This window comes from Aquarana catesbeiana, linkage group LG10 (genome assembly GCF_042186555.1).
Source record: "Aquarana catesbeiana isolate 2022-GZ linkage group LG10, ASM4218655v1, whole genome shotgun sequence".
NCBI lineage: Eukaryota > Metazoa > Chordata > Amphibia > Anura > Ranidae > Aquarana > Aquarana catesbeiana.
The window spans coordinates 231,814,769-231,831,891 of NC_133333.1; the positions used below are offsets into that span (position 1 = coordinate 231,814,769).

Here is a 17,123-nt window from a genome sequence, read left to right on the forward strand (position 1 = left end):
CTCAACTCCAGTCCTCAAGCGCCCCAACAGGTCATGTTTTGAGGCTGTCCATTATTTTGCACAGGTGATTTGATCAGTTTCACTGCCTTAGTAATTACCACAGCTGTTTTATCTGAGGGAAATCCTGAAAACATGACCTGTTGGGGCGCCTTGAGGACTGGAGTTGAGAAACACTGCTCTGCACAGTGTGCACCTAAAGCTACCTGAATAAAATTGGTGGTGTTCTTCTGATCCTATATTAATACCACAGGCAGGCAACTACAGTATTTACAGTTAGTGTACTGTGTCCTCTGCACAGTGTGCACCTAAAGCTACCTGAATAAAATTGGTGGTGTTCTTCTGATCCTATTAATATTACAGGCAGGCATCTACAGTATTTACAGCTAGCGTACTGCGTCCTCTGCACAGTGTGCACCTAAAGCTACCTGAAGGCAATTGCTGTTGTTCTGCTCCTATTAATACCACAGGCAGGCAGTTACAGTATTTACAGTTAGTGTACTTCATCCTCTGCACAGTGTGCACCAAAAGCTACCTGAAGACAAGTGCTGGTGTTCTCATACTAATAATACTACAGGCAGGCAATTGATTCTGATAGATGCAGTATCAGTACATATATACATCCCTGCTTTGTGCAGCTACATCTCACTGCAGGCCATTAGTATGTCTGGAAGGCCAACAAGGAGAGGCAGACAGTCACAAGCCAATAAAAGAAGGCAAGCAGGATCTGTGTCTAGAGGAAACAGTGCTGGTCGTAGAGACGGTGCATCCACATCAGCACGTGGCCGTGGGACACGCTTGTCCTTTTTTTGGCAGCTGGTCGTGTTGAGCCACAACATGTGGAAGACTTGGTAGAGTGGATGACCAAGCCGTCCTCATCCTCCCCATCCTACCTCACCCAGGCTCAGGGTATTTGTCTGGCAAAGCAGCTGCCAAAGCTGCCTCTTCCCTCGGCTCAATGGCATCAGTCACTCCTTCTTTAGCCCCACGATGTCCTCCTCAGGAGTCCCCCGAACTGTTTGACCACAGTGTTGGGTACATGCTCCAGGAGGATGCCCAGCGTTTTGAAGGCTCTGATTAAGGTACCCAGCTAGAGGAAGGCAGTAACATGAGCCCAGTTAGAGGGGGTGCCCAAGAAGGACAGCAATCTGGCAGTCATGTTCCCCCAGCTGCAGCATACTGCCAGCTTTGCTCCAGTGATGAGGAGGGAGGGGATGATGAGGTCACTGACTTCACGTGGGTGCCTGATAGGAGAGAGGAGGAGGGGGAGGAAGGGGCACATCACCAATGAGGCAGGGTGCCCTCCAGGGGCCAGCTTAAGGGTAGCACACCAACTGCATCACACTGCAGAGCTCCGCATATGCAGGGCGCTGCTGTCTCTGCGCGTTATTCCAAAAGTTCTTTGGTGTGGGCCTTTTTTGAGACGAGTGCATCAGATCCCACCACTGCTATTTGCAACATATGTCTCAAGCGTATCTCGGGTGGCCAAAACATCTCCTGCTTGGGCACCACATGATTGACCAGACATATGTTGACCTGCCATGCAGTTCGTTGGCAAGCTTACCTAAAAGACCCACACCAAAGAACAAAGAGGACCTCTCCTTGCTCCTCATCAGCTGGGATATCCAACCCCACTATACATTCAGTCCTCTCTGAGACCTGCACTGAGAGGAATGAAGGTGTAGAATTAGGTGTGTCACAGCCAAGTACTTGGGGGCAATCTGCTATCGGTACACCAACGTCAGATTGTACCAGGCAAATTTCCCTGCCCCAGCTGCTGCACCGCCGAAAGAAGTTCGCTCCCAGCCATCCACATGCCCAGCGGTTGAATGCTAGCTTGGCTAAATTGCTAGCACTTCAACTGCTACCTTTTCAGTTGGTAGACTCTGCCCGTTCCGTGAGTTTGTGGAATGTGTGGTTCCTCAGTGGCAGGTTCCCAAACGCCACTTTTTCTCATGGAAGGCAATTCCGGCTCTCTACTGGCATGTGGAAGGCTATGTCTTGGCCTCGCTGGACAGGGTGGTCAGTGGTATTGTGCATATTACCGCTGACTCATGGTCCAGCAGCGCAGCACACGCAGCAGAGGGCCATCAATGAGTACCTGTGCGACTATGTCACCAGGACAGGGTCAGGGGAGCTTGTTTTTTTTTCCCCACACCAGTGGGCCATGATCAGGGATGCATGCACTGTCCTGTCACCATTTGAGGAGGCCACGAGGATGCTGAGCAGTGACAGTGCATGCATCAGTGACACTGTCCCCCTTGTCCACCTGTTGGAACACACGCTGCGTGGAATAATGGACAGGGCACTTGAGGCAGAACAGAGGCAGAAAGAGGAGGACTTCCTTAGCTCTCAAGGCCCCCTTTTATCAAGACAGTGTTCCTGCGTGCCCGCCGATCACACAGAGAAGGAGGAGGAGGAGGAAAAAGAGGATTGTGTCAGCATGGAGGTGGAGCCTGGCACTCTGCATCAGCAGCAGTCTTTAAGGGGTCATTTACAGTCCCAAGAAACCCATGGACTTGTACGTGGCTGGGAGGAGGTGGCTGCGGATCATGTCGTCCTTAGTGACCCAGAGGACTCCGGACCGAATGCCTCAGCAAACCTACACTGCATGGCCTCCCTGATCCAGTAAAGCCTACGGAAGGATCCTCGTATTCGTGGTATCAAGGAGAGGGATCAATACTGGCTGGCAACCCTCCTTGATCCATATTACAAGGGTAAGGTTGCGGACCTTATCTTGCCGTCGCAGAGGGAGCAGAGGATGAAACATCTTCGGGGGGCCTTGCAGAAAGGTCTGTGCAACGCGTTCCCAGAGACTGGGAGGTTACAAACTTCTGTTCCTGGACAACGTGTTGCTGAGGCTTTGGTCAGTCAAAAAAGGAGCGGTGGAGAAGGTGGCCGTCTGAACGATGCGTTCAGACAATTTTTTAGTCCGCAGCCCCAAGGTATGATCAGTTCCAGCAACCATCGCCAGCGTCTGTTTTACATGGTGCAGGAATACCTAGGGGCAAGATCTGACTTGGACACCTTTCCCACCGAAAATCCTCTGGGTTACTGGGTCTTGAGGATGGATCACTGGCCAGAGCTTGCACAGTATGCAATTGAGCTACTAGCCTGTCCTGCATCCAGCGTTCTTTCGGAACGCACATTCAGTGCTGCTGGAGGTTTTGTAACAGATCACAGGGTGCGCCTGTCCACCGACTCGGTCGATTGACTGACCTTCATAAAAATGAATCAGTCTTGGATCACCAGCTACCAAACACATGATGCTGATGTAACTGAATATTTTTTTTTTTAATGTGAGATCTGTTCAAGTCTGCCTATTCTGATGCTGAGTGACTATCCGGTTATGCTGAGTGACAATCCTCATCCTCCTCAATTTTCATGCTGATGATAGCTTTTAAGAACATTTTTGGTTCTGGGCAATGCCACCAGTGGCTAAGGCCCAATTTTTCTGCCCGTTTAACAGGTGCGTGTAGTTACAATTTTTGATGCAATACTTTGCAGCAGGTCTCATACCTGCTCTCCAACTATAGTATCTGTGAGGGGTTGCAGTATTGTGGCACCAGCACCAGTGCCCAAGGCCCAAATTTTCAGCCCCTGTTCAACAGGGACATGTAATTACAATTCTTGATCTAATATTTCACAGCAGGGCCCATTCCTGCGCCCAGCAAAAGTAACTGTGAGGGCTTACAGTGTTGTGGCAACACCACCACCAAAGGCCCAATTTTTCTGCCCCTGTTCAACAGGTGCATGTAACTACAATTCTTGATATAATATTTCACAGCAGGGCCCGTTCCACCGCCCAACAAGAGTAACTGTGAGGACTTACAGTGTTGTGGCACCAGCACCACCACCACCAAAGGTCCAATTTTTCTACCACTGTTCAACAATGGCATGTAATTACAATTCTTGAGCTAATATTTCACAGCAGGGCCCGTTCCTGTGCCCACCAAGAGTAACTGTGAGGGCTTACAGTGTTGTTGCAACACCAACACCTAAAGCCCCAATTTCTGCAGAGTATATAGGGCAGGCCCCTACTTTTAAACATCCAACTTACAAACGACTCCTACTTGCAAACGGAAGGAGACATTAAGGAAGTGAGATGAAATCTACCCCTAGGAAGGGAAATTTTCTTCTGTAAGAGTTAATATGGGAAAACAAGTCTCCTCTCCACTGATGCTTTATCACCAATCCTTGTTTCACTAAAAACCACAAATTTTCAAAAAACATTTGTCATTGGGTCAGAAAGTGAGGTGAAATCTTCTGAAGAGGTGCACAGACAGCAAAACAAATGTTACAGGGGTGATAACAATTCCCTATGTTTTCCAAAAAGCTTAAAAATAGATTTTTTGACTGGAGCTACATTTTAAAAATGTACCAGTTCAAAATTACAAACACATTCTACTTAACAACAAACCTACAGTCCCCGTCTTGTTTGCACCGCCTGTATACTGCTGTTCAGAGTATATAGGGCCTGGGGGCCCCACGCCCTGTCCTTTTTATAATTTGGGTGCGGGGTTCCCCTTAATATCCATACAAGACCCAAAGGGCCTGGTAATGGACTGGGGGGGTTACCCATGCCGTTTGTCTCACTCATTTTCATCCATATTGCCGGGACCCGACATTACATTAAAGCCGCAAGCAGTTTTAAATGACTTTTATTCCTTTACAAATGTCATGTTGTGCAGGGACTGTTCTAAGCACGGGAAACACGCGCCACTTTACAGGCATACTATAGACACCCCCCAGGTACAATATTTAAAGGAATATTTCATTAAATTCACTGCTCCCGAAAAAACTGCCTTTTTTAAAACTTTTTTTTGCATTGATACATGTCCCCTGGGGCAGGACCCGGGTCCCCAAACCCTTTTTAGAACAATAACTTGCATATTAGCCTTTAAAATTAGCATTTTTGATTTTGAACATTCGAGTCCCATAGACTTTAACGTTCACACGAATTTCGGTCCGTTCACAGGTTCTGGTGTGAACTGAACCGGGGGGTGTTCGGCTCATCCCTAGCCGGGGGTAGGCCCAAACTCTGGCCTAGCAGCCCGGACAGCACAACACATGTCCACCCAGAAAGCCGTCCAGGTGGCACCGAAACCCCGAACACCTGACCCCACCCAAACAAATAGGCTCTCCCAGCAGACCAAGGGACCCAAGAAGATCCCTGCCCATTGGCTGAGACACCTTAATCCATTCCCTGTCCTTGCAATGCCCTTGTCTTATCTAATGTCACCAGATACCCGGCCATCTACCCGGCCATCTAGTGACAGAAGAGAGAAGTGCAGCAATTCCAGACTTAGGGTGAACTCAATTGATTCCTAACAACTGGCCAAGGCCAATACACCTGACAGGTATATTTAGGAGCAGCCCTGCCTAGACATCAGGGTGCTACACTGGAAAACACATCCCCTAATTTCTGATCAAATACAAATAAACATGATTTTATTTTATATCTGCTCTATACTATATCTATTAGGGGTGCAACGGATCGTCACCGATCCGTGATCCGAACGGGTCAACCTGTTTGGAGCGGCTTTGGCCTAGCTCCAGCCATCTTGGTACACCCGGCGGCGGCGGTGGGCTGCGCGCTGACGTCATCACCCCTCTGGCTGGTGTAACGACATATTCGGCAGTTTGCTACAGAAGTGACGTCCTGTCGCCGCCATCTTCCTACACCCCACAGTCGTCCACAGTAAGGATACACTAAGAAGGAGGAAAGCGGACATGTTGTTACACCCACCTGAGTTTTGCATTTTACACGTATTTATAAAAGTAAAGTTAGTTTATATAGTGAAATACAGGACTTACAACTCCGTCTGACTACTTAGATCTTGAATTTTAAAAGCAGTGTCAGCCCTGCTCATCTCACAGGTTTGCTAATCTGACAGAAATTTGCTGCTTTTAAAATTCAACATGAGTGGGGGAGATGTCTATTACAGTGGGAGAGATTGTGGATATTACAGTGAGTGGGGGAGATGTCTTTTACAGTGGGAGAGATGTCCATTACAGTGGGGGAGATGACATGGATATTACAGTGGGGGAGATGACGTGGATATTACAGTGGGGGAGATGACATGGATATTACAGTGGGGGGGGTGATGTGGATATTACAGTGGGGGAGATGATGTGGGTATTACAGTGGGGGGGATGATGTGGATATTACAGTGGGGGGATGATGTGGATATTACAGTAGGGGAGATGACATGGATATTACAGTGGGGGGGATGATGTGGATATTACAGTGGGGGAGATGACGTGGGTATTACAGTGGGGAGATGACGTGGATATTACAGCAGTGGGGGGGATTGTGGATATTACAGTGGGGAGATTTTTTTTTGCTGATCCGAAAAATGATCCGATCTGTGACTCTGATCCGAGGAATGATCCGAACCATGAGTTTTTTGATCCGTTGCACCCCTAAAATCTATCAATTTTAGGATTTAAAAAAAAACCAGAGCTCAAGATACAAATAAAAAGATGAATAGCATGTTAAAAGATAAAATAATAAAATAATACAACCAGATTTTTCTGCAATATTCACCTTCAGTCTAGAGATATCCCCCATAGTACCATTTTTCTGCCACTTGATGTCCTCGGTCTGATGGCCGGGATCATTGAACCCACTTCCTCTTAGCCCAGGTTGTCCTGGACCCTCCCCACTCTGTGACTGGACAGTGATATGAGAAGCAGCACAGTGATGGTCTTGTCTCTCTGTCACTCTGCTCCTTCCTTCTATCACCACATGAACATGTGCTGCTTTTTCCTCTCACACTCCAGTCCTGTGGTGCAGAGACTGCAAGAGGTGGATAACAGGTTGGATTCAGGTACACTGTTTGCATTTAAAATGATTACAGAGCTCCGTTAATCTGAGTCTTTTATATCTGCCTAGAATTCAGTTTTAATATATATATAAAATACATCTCGTTATAGAAAATTATTATTACCTTTCTCTTTTTATATGCATAAATATTCACCTTATTCATCCAGTCAATGAGACTCAGCTGATCACATGGTAAGGAGCTGGGATCGGCCCCTTACTCCGATCTGTGATCAGCTGTCAGCCAATGACAGCTGATCACGTAATGTAAACAGAAGCAAGTAATAGGCTTTTCCTTCTCGAGCTGACAGCGTGAGGAAAAAAAAAGCTGATTACCGGCTTCTGTGAATGGGACATCGGTCACTCACACAGAGGGGCACTGCCGCCTCATCAGTGCCCACCAGTGCCACCTACCAGTGCCCATAAGTACTGCAAAGCAGTGCCCACCAGTGCCCACTAGTACCACCTATCTGTGTCTACCAGTGCTGCCAATCAGTGTCCACCAGTGCTGCCAACCAGTGCCCACCAGTTCGCATCACCAGTGCCACCTATTAGTGTTGCCTATCAGTGTCAGCTACCAGTGTCTATCAGTGCCACCTTTCAGTGCCACGTATCAGTGCCCATCAGTGCCACCTATCAGTGCCTCCTGATCAGTGCCCACCAGTGCAACTTATCAGTGCCCATCAGTGCAGCCTATCAGTGCCCATAAGTGCAGCCTCATCAGCGCACATCAATAAAGGAGAAAAATGACCTGTTTGCAAAATTTTATAACAAACTATGAAACCCCAGTAGTGATTAAATACCACCAAAAGAAAGCTCTATTTGTGTGAAAAAAATGATAAAAAAATCATATCTGTACAGTGTTGCATGACCACGCAATTGTCATTCAAAGTGCAACAGCGCTGAAAGCTGAAAATTGGCCTGGGCAGGAAGGGGGTTTAAGTTCCCAGTAAGCAAGTGGTTAATGAGCAATTACAGTAAGTACAAGATCTCTGTATTTTTCTCTTCTACATGTTAATGAGCCAATACCAGCTGCTTATGCAACACAGGCCGGCTGGGATTTTTTAATACACCTCCCTTATCAAAGGGCCAAAAGTGACCACCAAAAGTACCCCTATTGACTTCAAAGCATTTGAAATCCTTTGTCTGCATTGGTGACACCCAAGCTGATGTCTGTCAGAAAAACTAGAGAGACCTGGAACTGCTCAACTCCAAGGAGTGACTGATCTAAGTTCTATATATAAATTACAGATTGAGCTATTGAAGTAGAAGTCCAATCAAAGACTCTCTAAACTTCAACCTGCTCCCACCTCCATTCTAAGCCCAATCTTAACTGCCCTGTAAAGGAAAGATGTCTATACATACCTATTCTGAAGATGCTCTGGTCCAGTCACATAATCTCCCTAGCAGCCGGCTTCCATGGAGAGGAGAGATTGCCAACAACGGCTGCAGTACCTGGGTGGTGACATCACCCAAAGGCCTCACGGTAGAGGAAAATGGTCTGGTTGTCTTATGATCGGCTTCCAGAGCCGGCTTCAGTGTATTGGAGGGACAACTGACTAAGGGTGCCCCAAAGTAAGCCTATGGGTTACGAGTAATCACTGTTCAAGGTTGGTCTCCGGGGGGCGTGACCAGATGCAGGTGTGAGTGGTGGAGTGTGTGCTCTCTCCCATCTCCGACCCTGATGCTGCACTAGCGCTGCTGTTTGGATGGGCTTATCCAGCCGTGTGAATGCCCTGTGAGCTCCCCGTTCCTGCCTATGATTTTTAAGGCTCCCACTGGCTGCTGATTGAGGAACGGTACTCTGACTGGCGGTGGCGACAAACGAGGGGGCCGGGGAAGGATCAGTTGTCCTGCCGTGCTGCTGAGCTGAGCTCCGAGAGGAAGCCCGGACTAATCACTGCCGCTGTGCCTGTGGCTGTGCCTGGTTGCCTAGCGACACACTGCAGACACCGCGGGAGGCTGAACGATCCAAGTCCGTGACGGACATAGGAGAGAGCGGCGGAGATCGCGCCAGGCACAGCTGACGGTGAAGGACGGGTGGTGAAGTGAGGAGATCCTGAGTGGAGGGCATCAGGTCTGGATGGGTCCTCTGTAAGAATCCTGCAAATACCCCTCAAAGCTAATTGGAGAGAGGTAAAGAACTTGATCTTTATATAACTGTAAAGTACAGTGACTGTGGCTTTTACAGCAGGGTGCCTGGGGCTCATCCTTTATTATTGTAAAGACTGGATACTTGAACTGAGGAGGGACTGTTTAGTAGCTAGGTCAGGCCGGTGGGCTATATGGTACCTAAAGTGCCCTAGCTTGCTATGACTAGGAAGAAGGGGGAAGATCAGCAGCAGCAGCCCCAGGAAAGTATGCCTATCCAAGCTACCCATTCAGCCAAGGAAAAGGAGAAGGGGACCCAAAATGTGGCTGCATTGGCAGCTGCAGCGAAATTGGAAAAATTTGCTCACAGCTCCACGCAGTCCCCAGCCAAAAGCAATCAGCCACCTCCAGGGAAAATGTCAGTAGGGGGTTCTGGGGGACAGAAAGAGCCTGGGGAAAGGACCTGGTAACCCGGTGGTTAGCACGAGAATAATGAATAAAAAAAGTCCTGAGAGGGAGCACCTAGGAAGAACAGGGGATAGCATTCCCAATACAGCCGCAGTCAGTGAACAAGAACCCACCTTAAAAGAGGTACTATGCGCTATAAACACTTGCAGGAGCTCGATAAGTGGGATGTGGGAAGAGTTGAAAGCTCTAAGCGAAGAGTTTGGCAGTATTAAACAAGAGCTTCTGAAAACAGTGGAGAGAATCAAAGGTGTGGAGGAAAGGGTTAGTCAAGTAGAAGATATTGTATTCCCAATGCGGCAGGATTTTATAAAAATGCAAGCTCAGCTAGATACCAACAAGCTCAAAATGGATGAATGGGAGAACAGGTCGCAAAGACAAAATGTGAGAGTGATGGGTCTCCCCAAGAAAAGTGGGGGTCCCCGCCCCGAAGAATTTATGGAAAAGTGGCTTAAGGAGGTTTTTGGGGCTGAGGCTTTTTCACATTTTTTTTCTATTGAGTGAGCCCATAGAGTGCCTTCCAGGTCAGCATACTCAGGAGATCACCCGAGACCAATGATAATGAGGTTTTTTAGTTATAAAGATAAGTTGAATTTAATGCAAAAATCTAGAGAAAAAGGAGATATTTTCTTTAATGGTGCTAAAATCTCGATATATCCAGATTATTTCCCGGACCTACAAAGGAAAAGAGCAGGTTTTTTGGACATTAAGCGTACCCTACGGAACCATAATATACCATATGCTTTATTATATCCAGCACGGTTGCGTATTGAGGCCCTAGGGACTATCCGTTTTTTTTAATCTGTCAAAGGAGTCACGGACTGGCTTGAAAAGAACAAAAAGAACTTATAAAGATGAAATCGCATATGTGCAAAATGAAAGTTTTTCTCTGTTTTTTCTTTCTTCACTTATAGGAAACGGGTTTAAAGATTTTTTTTTTTTTTTGCAGCAGTAGGGGTTGGGAGGGAGAGGGGTGGGTGGATGAAGCGAAGGCTGAGAGCAATGTTTAGATTGGTGACGGGAGTTTTTTTAGCCCTCGGGGTGATGGGGTTACGGGGGGGGGGGGATTGTGGGGGGTGGGGGAGTGGATGGAGTGGGGTGAGGGGATTAGAAAGGTCACAAGGAAGGCCCCTAGGGCACGCCGAGTTAGGCAATGGGGGGGAGAAGGGATTATTTAAAGTATGGGGTATCACAGTTGCAATAAAAATGGTAAAAACTCACAGAGCACTGTTAAAAAAATGTTTGAAGGTGAAAGAAATGAAGTGTAAATACTTAAAGTCCATAAGAATTAGTAGGATTAGGAAGACTGTCTTGGATAGGGGTGGGAGGGGGGGGTGTGGGGGTAATTTCCCCCCGGACTCTCTCGGTCCCCTCCTCACAATATTAGCACTGAGTGTGGTAAGAGGGGGTACTGATGATTTGATGCAGAAGGCCAAAAGGCCAGGGGGAATAAGGGCATATGTGGTGAATTGGTATTATCAAAATAGAGGCTGGAGATTTCTTCTTTGTAGTTTTTTACAAAATAGTACTGGTTCAGAACAGCGCCACCTTATGGCCGTGACTTCTCTATACATAATTAGAAGGTTAATTTCATGCCGGTATTTGCATTGCTGGTATTGTTCTTTGTTGTATATTTTGGATGCAGCCTAGAACATTTGGTATAAGCTCCTGGAACATTAGGGGGATGAGTGAGTCTACGAAAAAAGCTACTGTATTCCAGGAATTAGAATCTTGTGCTACCGAAGTGATATGCCTGCAGGAAACTCACTTGACTGGCGAGACTAAATTATTAATTAAAAATAAAAAATTTCAGACACAATATCACTCAGTATACTCCTCCTACACAAGGGGAGTGAGTATTTTGATCAGGAGGGGGTTGATGTTTTCCTGCAGGTATGTCAGTATTGATAGATTGGGTTGTTTTATTTTTTTGCATTGTTTAATTGAGGGTAGGCCATTTGTCATAGTAAATTTGTATATCCCCCCCATTTAAGATGGAGATCCTGTTCTTGCTACTGGGGTTCTTGGAGGATAAGAGAGAGGTCCCGGTCATCATAGTAGGGGACTTTAATACTGTGCTTGATAGCAGGCTAGATAGGTTCCCGCCTGGGCTTAGTGGAGGTAGAGTGTCGGAGGGAAGGTTGGCACAGTTCCTTGAGGAGGTTGGGTGGTGTGACATGTGGAGAGCCCGTAACCCCATTAGCCAGCAATATTCTTGCTTTGCAGGGACCCACCACACTCTCTCCCGTATTGATATGGCCATTGGTAATCAAGAAGTCCAACCCTTAATAGGTAGAATTGAATATCGACCAAGGGGGGTGTCTGACCACTCGCCACTGACATTGACAATAACCATGCGGGATAATGGTGGCCTGAGAATGTGGTCATTAAATCCAACATGGTTGGAGTTAGTGGGGAATAGGGACGAAATAAATTTAAGATTGAGAGAATTTATTGAATTTAATACTGGTACTGCCTCGGGGGGTGTGATTTGGGATTCCTTGAAAGCATACCTCAGAGGGCTTTTGATTCAACAGATATCAAAAATAAAGAAGCAAACAAGGGCAAGGGGAGAGCTTATTAGGGAAGAGGTTCTGGAGTCAGAAAGAAAGTAAGTATTAGATCCAACTACGGAAAATCGAGAATTCTGGGTAATGAAGCAACAAGAATACAAAAAGGAAGAAATGAGAAGAGCAGAAAACAGGAAGGTTTTGCAGAGGAACTTTGAGGAGGGGAAAAGAGTGGGTCGGATGTTGGCCTTATTGGCCAAAACTAATTCACCCTCTTCAATAATTCCCATGATTAAAACAAATGAAGGGAATATCTCATCAGATCCTTGTGTAATCAATGAAACATTCGTAGAATTCTATAGGGATCTATATAAGACGCGTCACTGCCCTGAACAAGCAGAGATGGAGAAAGTTTTTGGAAGGTACTGACTTACCGGTGTTATCAGACACAGATATGAATAGTCTGAAAGCACCGATAACATTGGAGGAAATCGGGCAAGCAATAAAGAATATGCCGAACCAGAAGTCCCCAGGCCCTGATGGATTGCCATCTGAGGTTTATAAACAATATGGGGAGGTGTTGGCCCCGGAGCTTTTGAAGACATTGAATTGGTCAGCTGCAGTTTGTAGATTACCTTTGTCAATGTCTGAAGCTATTATAGTACTAATTCAGAAAGAGGAGAAAAATCAATTAGATACATCGTCATATAGACCAATTTCATTGCTGGGTACGGATGTCAAGATACTGGCAAAAATCCTGGCAGCCAGGCCGATTAAATGTATATCTACCTTGATCCACCCGGATCAATCTGGGTTTATGCAGAACAGGTCTACCAGTAAAAACATAAGAAGGACTTATTTGAATCTCCAGACTCCGGTAGAGAATGCAGGTTCCAGGATTGTCTTGTCCTTGGATATTGCCAAGGCATTTGACACCCTGGAATGGGGCTATTTATGGTGGGTACTAAAAAAATTTGGGTTCGGCCCCCTGTTCATTAAGTGGCTTAAGATATTATATCAGCATCCCAGCGCTAGATTAAAAATAAACAACACATACTCAGAACGGATCTCCCTTGAGAGGGGAACTAGGCAGGGGTGTCCCTTGTCGCCCCTGCTGTTCGCCCTGGCAATGGAGCCTTTTGCGGAGGTAATAAGAAACTCACCAGGTCTGCAGGGTTATAAAAGAAAAGGGAGTGAGGAAAGAATAGCGTTATATGCCGACGACGTACTGTTATTTCTGGGTGATATGGGGCCATCACTAGTAAAGGCAATGCAGTTGGTGGAAGGGTTTGGGAGGATATCGGGGCTAATAGTCAATTGGGAGAAATCTACATTTCTTCCGGTTGACTCGATTACTGGTTCTCTCCCTCAGGGGATACCCTCTTTTAGGGTGGTGGAGAAGTTCAAGTATTTGGGTATAGTTTTAACTAACAACCCAACCCAGTATATTAGAGACAATCTAGCTCCGCTATTAGAAAAGTTTAAAAGGAAGAAAGACATCTGGTGTCGGCTCCCCCTGTCTATGGCAGGCCGCGTAAATTTGATCAAGATGATTTGGATGCCACAATTAATGTATATATTACATAACTCACCGGTCTGGGTCCGGAGGGACTGGTTTGTAAAAATAAATTCTCTCTTTCACGAGTTAATATGGAGGAAGGGTCAGGCCAGGATCAGTCTCCAGACCCTGCAGCGCCCTAACAGGGAGGGGGGATTGGCGGTGCCTCATCCATATAGGTATTTCCTGGCGGCCCAGCTGCAACATCTGGGGGGGTGCGAACGTGGGGGAGAGGTGAATTGATATACGAGGGAATAAGCATTAAGCACTGGGTCTCTAATTGGGTAACAAGTTTTGCCAAGCTTAAGATATGGCTATTTTAATAGAAGCAACTGTTTGGGGAGGAGGGTGGGTAATAGGGTGATAGGGGTGGGGGTTGGGACGGGGGGTGCGGGGGTAAAGAAAAAAGCATGGATAAGATAATATGTTTCTGACTGTGTTATGGGGTAATATATAAAGGAATGTTTTTTTTTATATTGTTTATGATGAATAATGTATAACCTGAAAAACTAATAAAAAGGATTTGATCAAAAAAAAAAAGGTTGGTCTCCATCTGTACCACCTTCACTGCATACTACCAGGTGCTGACCCTATTCGTTACGGGCTTCACAGTAGAGGAAAAGGGTCTGGTCAGCCACACAGCCGATAAAATCACATTAATTTAGATATATTCCAAATAGACACTCCACAATGTACAATCAAGGGAAAATTGCACACCAGCTAGTGCTATTTTCCCTCAATTGTACAATGTGGAGAGTCTATTTCGGAATATGTCTAAATTAAGGTGATTTTATCAGATGTGTGGCCGACCAGACCCTTTTCCTCTACTGTGAAGCCTGTAATGGACAGGGCCAGCACCTGGTAGTGTGCAGTGGAGGTGGTACAGGTGGAGACAGGCCTTGAGCAGTGATTACTCTTCACCCTTAGGCTTACTATGGGGCATCCGTAGTCGGTTCGGACTGGAGGGCCCTCAGAATAGGTAAGCATAGACATCCTTTCTTTACAGAGTAGTTGGTATAGGGCTTAGAATGGGGGGTGAGAGCAGGGTTAAGTTTAGATTTGACCGGACTTCTACTTTAAACAATGTGAATAGGCTTTTTCAACACAGTAGATAAGGAGAGCCCAGAATAAAAACATTATAAAGAGCTGAGAGCTCCATCTGCTGGACGAAAATATAGATTTGAACTTTTCAAATACAATATTTCAAAGTTACATGACTAAAAACATGAAAAAAAAAGTTTGTATTTTAACCAACTTAATAAATTAAATATACTCAAAAACTATAGAAGTTGCCTTTAAAGAAACAATCTTCTGTAACCTAAAATGCAAAAATCAGAAAGGGGACAAGTCACCTCGTTCCTTCTAACTCAGCTGCGGCTGATGATGTATGCGACCAATCATATGCTCCGGTATGGTCATGTAACCATCTATTCAGTTCCATAATACATTTCTCTTGGAATCTTAATAGGACTATTTTTTTGAAGGAATTGGAGGCGGAATAAAGAAGGTGAATGAAGGAACCAAGGCTGATGTCAATCAAAAATGTACCCTTAACTCGACCTGGAGGAATATTAGAGATTCAGATGTTATCTTACCCGAAACTAATTTCACTGCCAAAAAAGAGATTTCACACTTTCATAACATTTGGCATTTAATGACACTGCTAGATGAAAATAGCTTTAAAAAATCTCAACCAATATATAATATGGCTCTGGGATTTCCTGGTAGGCCAGCCATTATATGTCACATTATCCTCCATATATGAAAGCACCAGATAAGCAAGGAGCTGAGACAGAGAGAGAGAGAGAGAGAGAGAGAGAGAGAGAGGGGGTAAGGTGAGTATAAAGGGGTCAGAGGGCCATTTGCAGAGAAACAGTCACTTTGCTCTACATCTGTTCTGATCATTTAGGCTCCATTCACACTTGTGCAACTTCAAAATTGTGTGATTTCCACTGTGACTTTACAGTGTGACTTGATGCAACTTTTATGCCACGTTGGACGAGTGCGACTTTGTTGCGCCTTTGGCTTAGACCATGTGACTGCGTGTGCTCTACAAAGTCGCACACACATGTATATGATGCAGGTGCAACTTTCATGTGACTTTTGAGGGTTTACATTGAAGTCTATGGGCCTCAGGTTGCATGAAAATCTGACCAAAGTAGTACAAAAACTACTTTAAAGTCGCTGTGACTTTAAGGCCTCATGCACACAGGGCGTTAAAAAAAAACAAGCTGCAAAGCCAGTACCGACATCAGGAAAAACGCACTTTTACAAGTGTTTTGCATTGACGTTAATGGTGTTAATGCACACAGAGTTTCTCTTTACTTCAGAGTTTGCAGGATTCCCCCTTACATGCTGTGTTAGCATTTAGCAGCGTTTCTCTGCCCTCTTCTATTTTCCACTCCCAAATTCAATTACTACAGCTTAAAAACGCTTGATGTGGCTTAATGCTGTATACAGCATTAACATGCATTTAGCCATGTCAAGCGTTTTTACAGCTGTAACGCTGCTGCCTAAAAACGGACTGGCCTGGGGTTTTTTGCAGCTTGAAAATGCCCCTGCCACTAAAAGCTCCTAAAAGCCTATGTGGACACATAGAATAACATGGAAAGACGTTTTAAATCTGTAAAAAAAAAACGCATGATGCTCCTAAAAGCAGTAGGAAAAACACCCTGTGTGCATGAGTCTTAAGTCGCACAAATATGAACAGTACTCATTGGAAAACATGGGGTGCAACTTGTCATGTGACTTTGGGGTCCAAAGTTGCATGACAAGTCGTACAAGTGTAAACTGGGGCTTAAAGATAGAAAACAAATATGATAATGTTTGTGAATTGACCTTTTGCAAGCAAATACATAAAAAGTGATAATATAATGATTAATGCCGCATGCACACGGTCGGACTTTCCGACGGGAAATGTTCGATGTGAGCTTGTTGTCGGAAAGTCCAATCGTGGGTATGCTCCATCGAACACTTGCTGTCGGAATTGCCAGCCACAAATGTTTGAGAGCAGGTTCTAAAATTTTCCGACAACTTCACTTGTTGTTGGCCAACAATTGTGTGCCGTTAGTTTGCAAGACAAGATCCCGGCACACGCCCTTCGGACAAAAGTCTGACGCTCTGTTGGCCAATAATCCGATCGTGTGTACGAGGCTTTAGATTTATTAACAACATTAGTCTTTTTTGTTAAAAACATCAATATAAGCTGCACATACCGGTGCTGAACTGATAGTGAATCATCCTCATTGGAAATGTTAAAGTATCCTCTGCAAAGACCATGTCCTCCTTATTAGAGAAAAATAAATCCAGAAAACTTCTGGAATCCATTCCATGTACGTGATAGAATTTATGTGTTGTGGAATCCATCGTCCTGCAATGCTGAACTTCACCTCTTTGATTTCTGCTTTCAACTAAGCTTTAATGTTTGAGTTCTATTTATATTCTTTTGAAATAAGGTGGTTACATTTTATTGTAATATAATCATAAATATATTTATAAAGCAGTCATGGGAATAGTGCTGACTGAGGTATGATTGCCATCTGAGTTTGCAAAGGTTTAACCACTTTAAGACCAGGATTTTTTTTACATTTGTTGTTTTCAAGTAAAAATCTGTATTTTTTGCTAGGAAATTACTTAGAACACCCAAATATTATACAGTGGGGGAAATCATTATTTG

The 17,123-nt window shown here is 45.2% G+C and overlaps 1 protein-coding gene across 1 annotated transcript in view; it reads right to left on the reverse strand.

Moving 5' to 3' along the window:
• LOC141110161 (indolethylamine N-methyltransferase-like) overlaps positions 1–16,849 on the reverse strand; it is a 57,755-nt gene extending 40,906 nt beyond the window's left edge. Inside the window, exons 1-2 of the mRNA XM_073601371.1 lie at positions 16,663–16,849; positions 14,800–15,007 (exon numbers count right to left, since the gene is read on the reverse strand). Coding sequence (XP_073457472.1) covers positions 14,800–15,007; positions 16,663–16,813 — 359 coding nt within the window. The 5' untranslated portion in view covers positions 16,814–16,849. The remainder of the gene's footprint in view (positions 1–14,799; positions 15,008–16,662) is intronic.
• Positions 16,850–17,123: the final 274 nt, after the last annotated feature.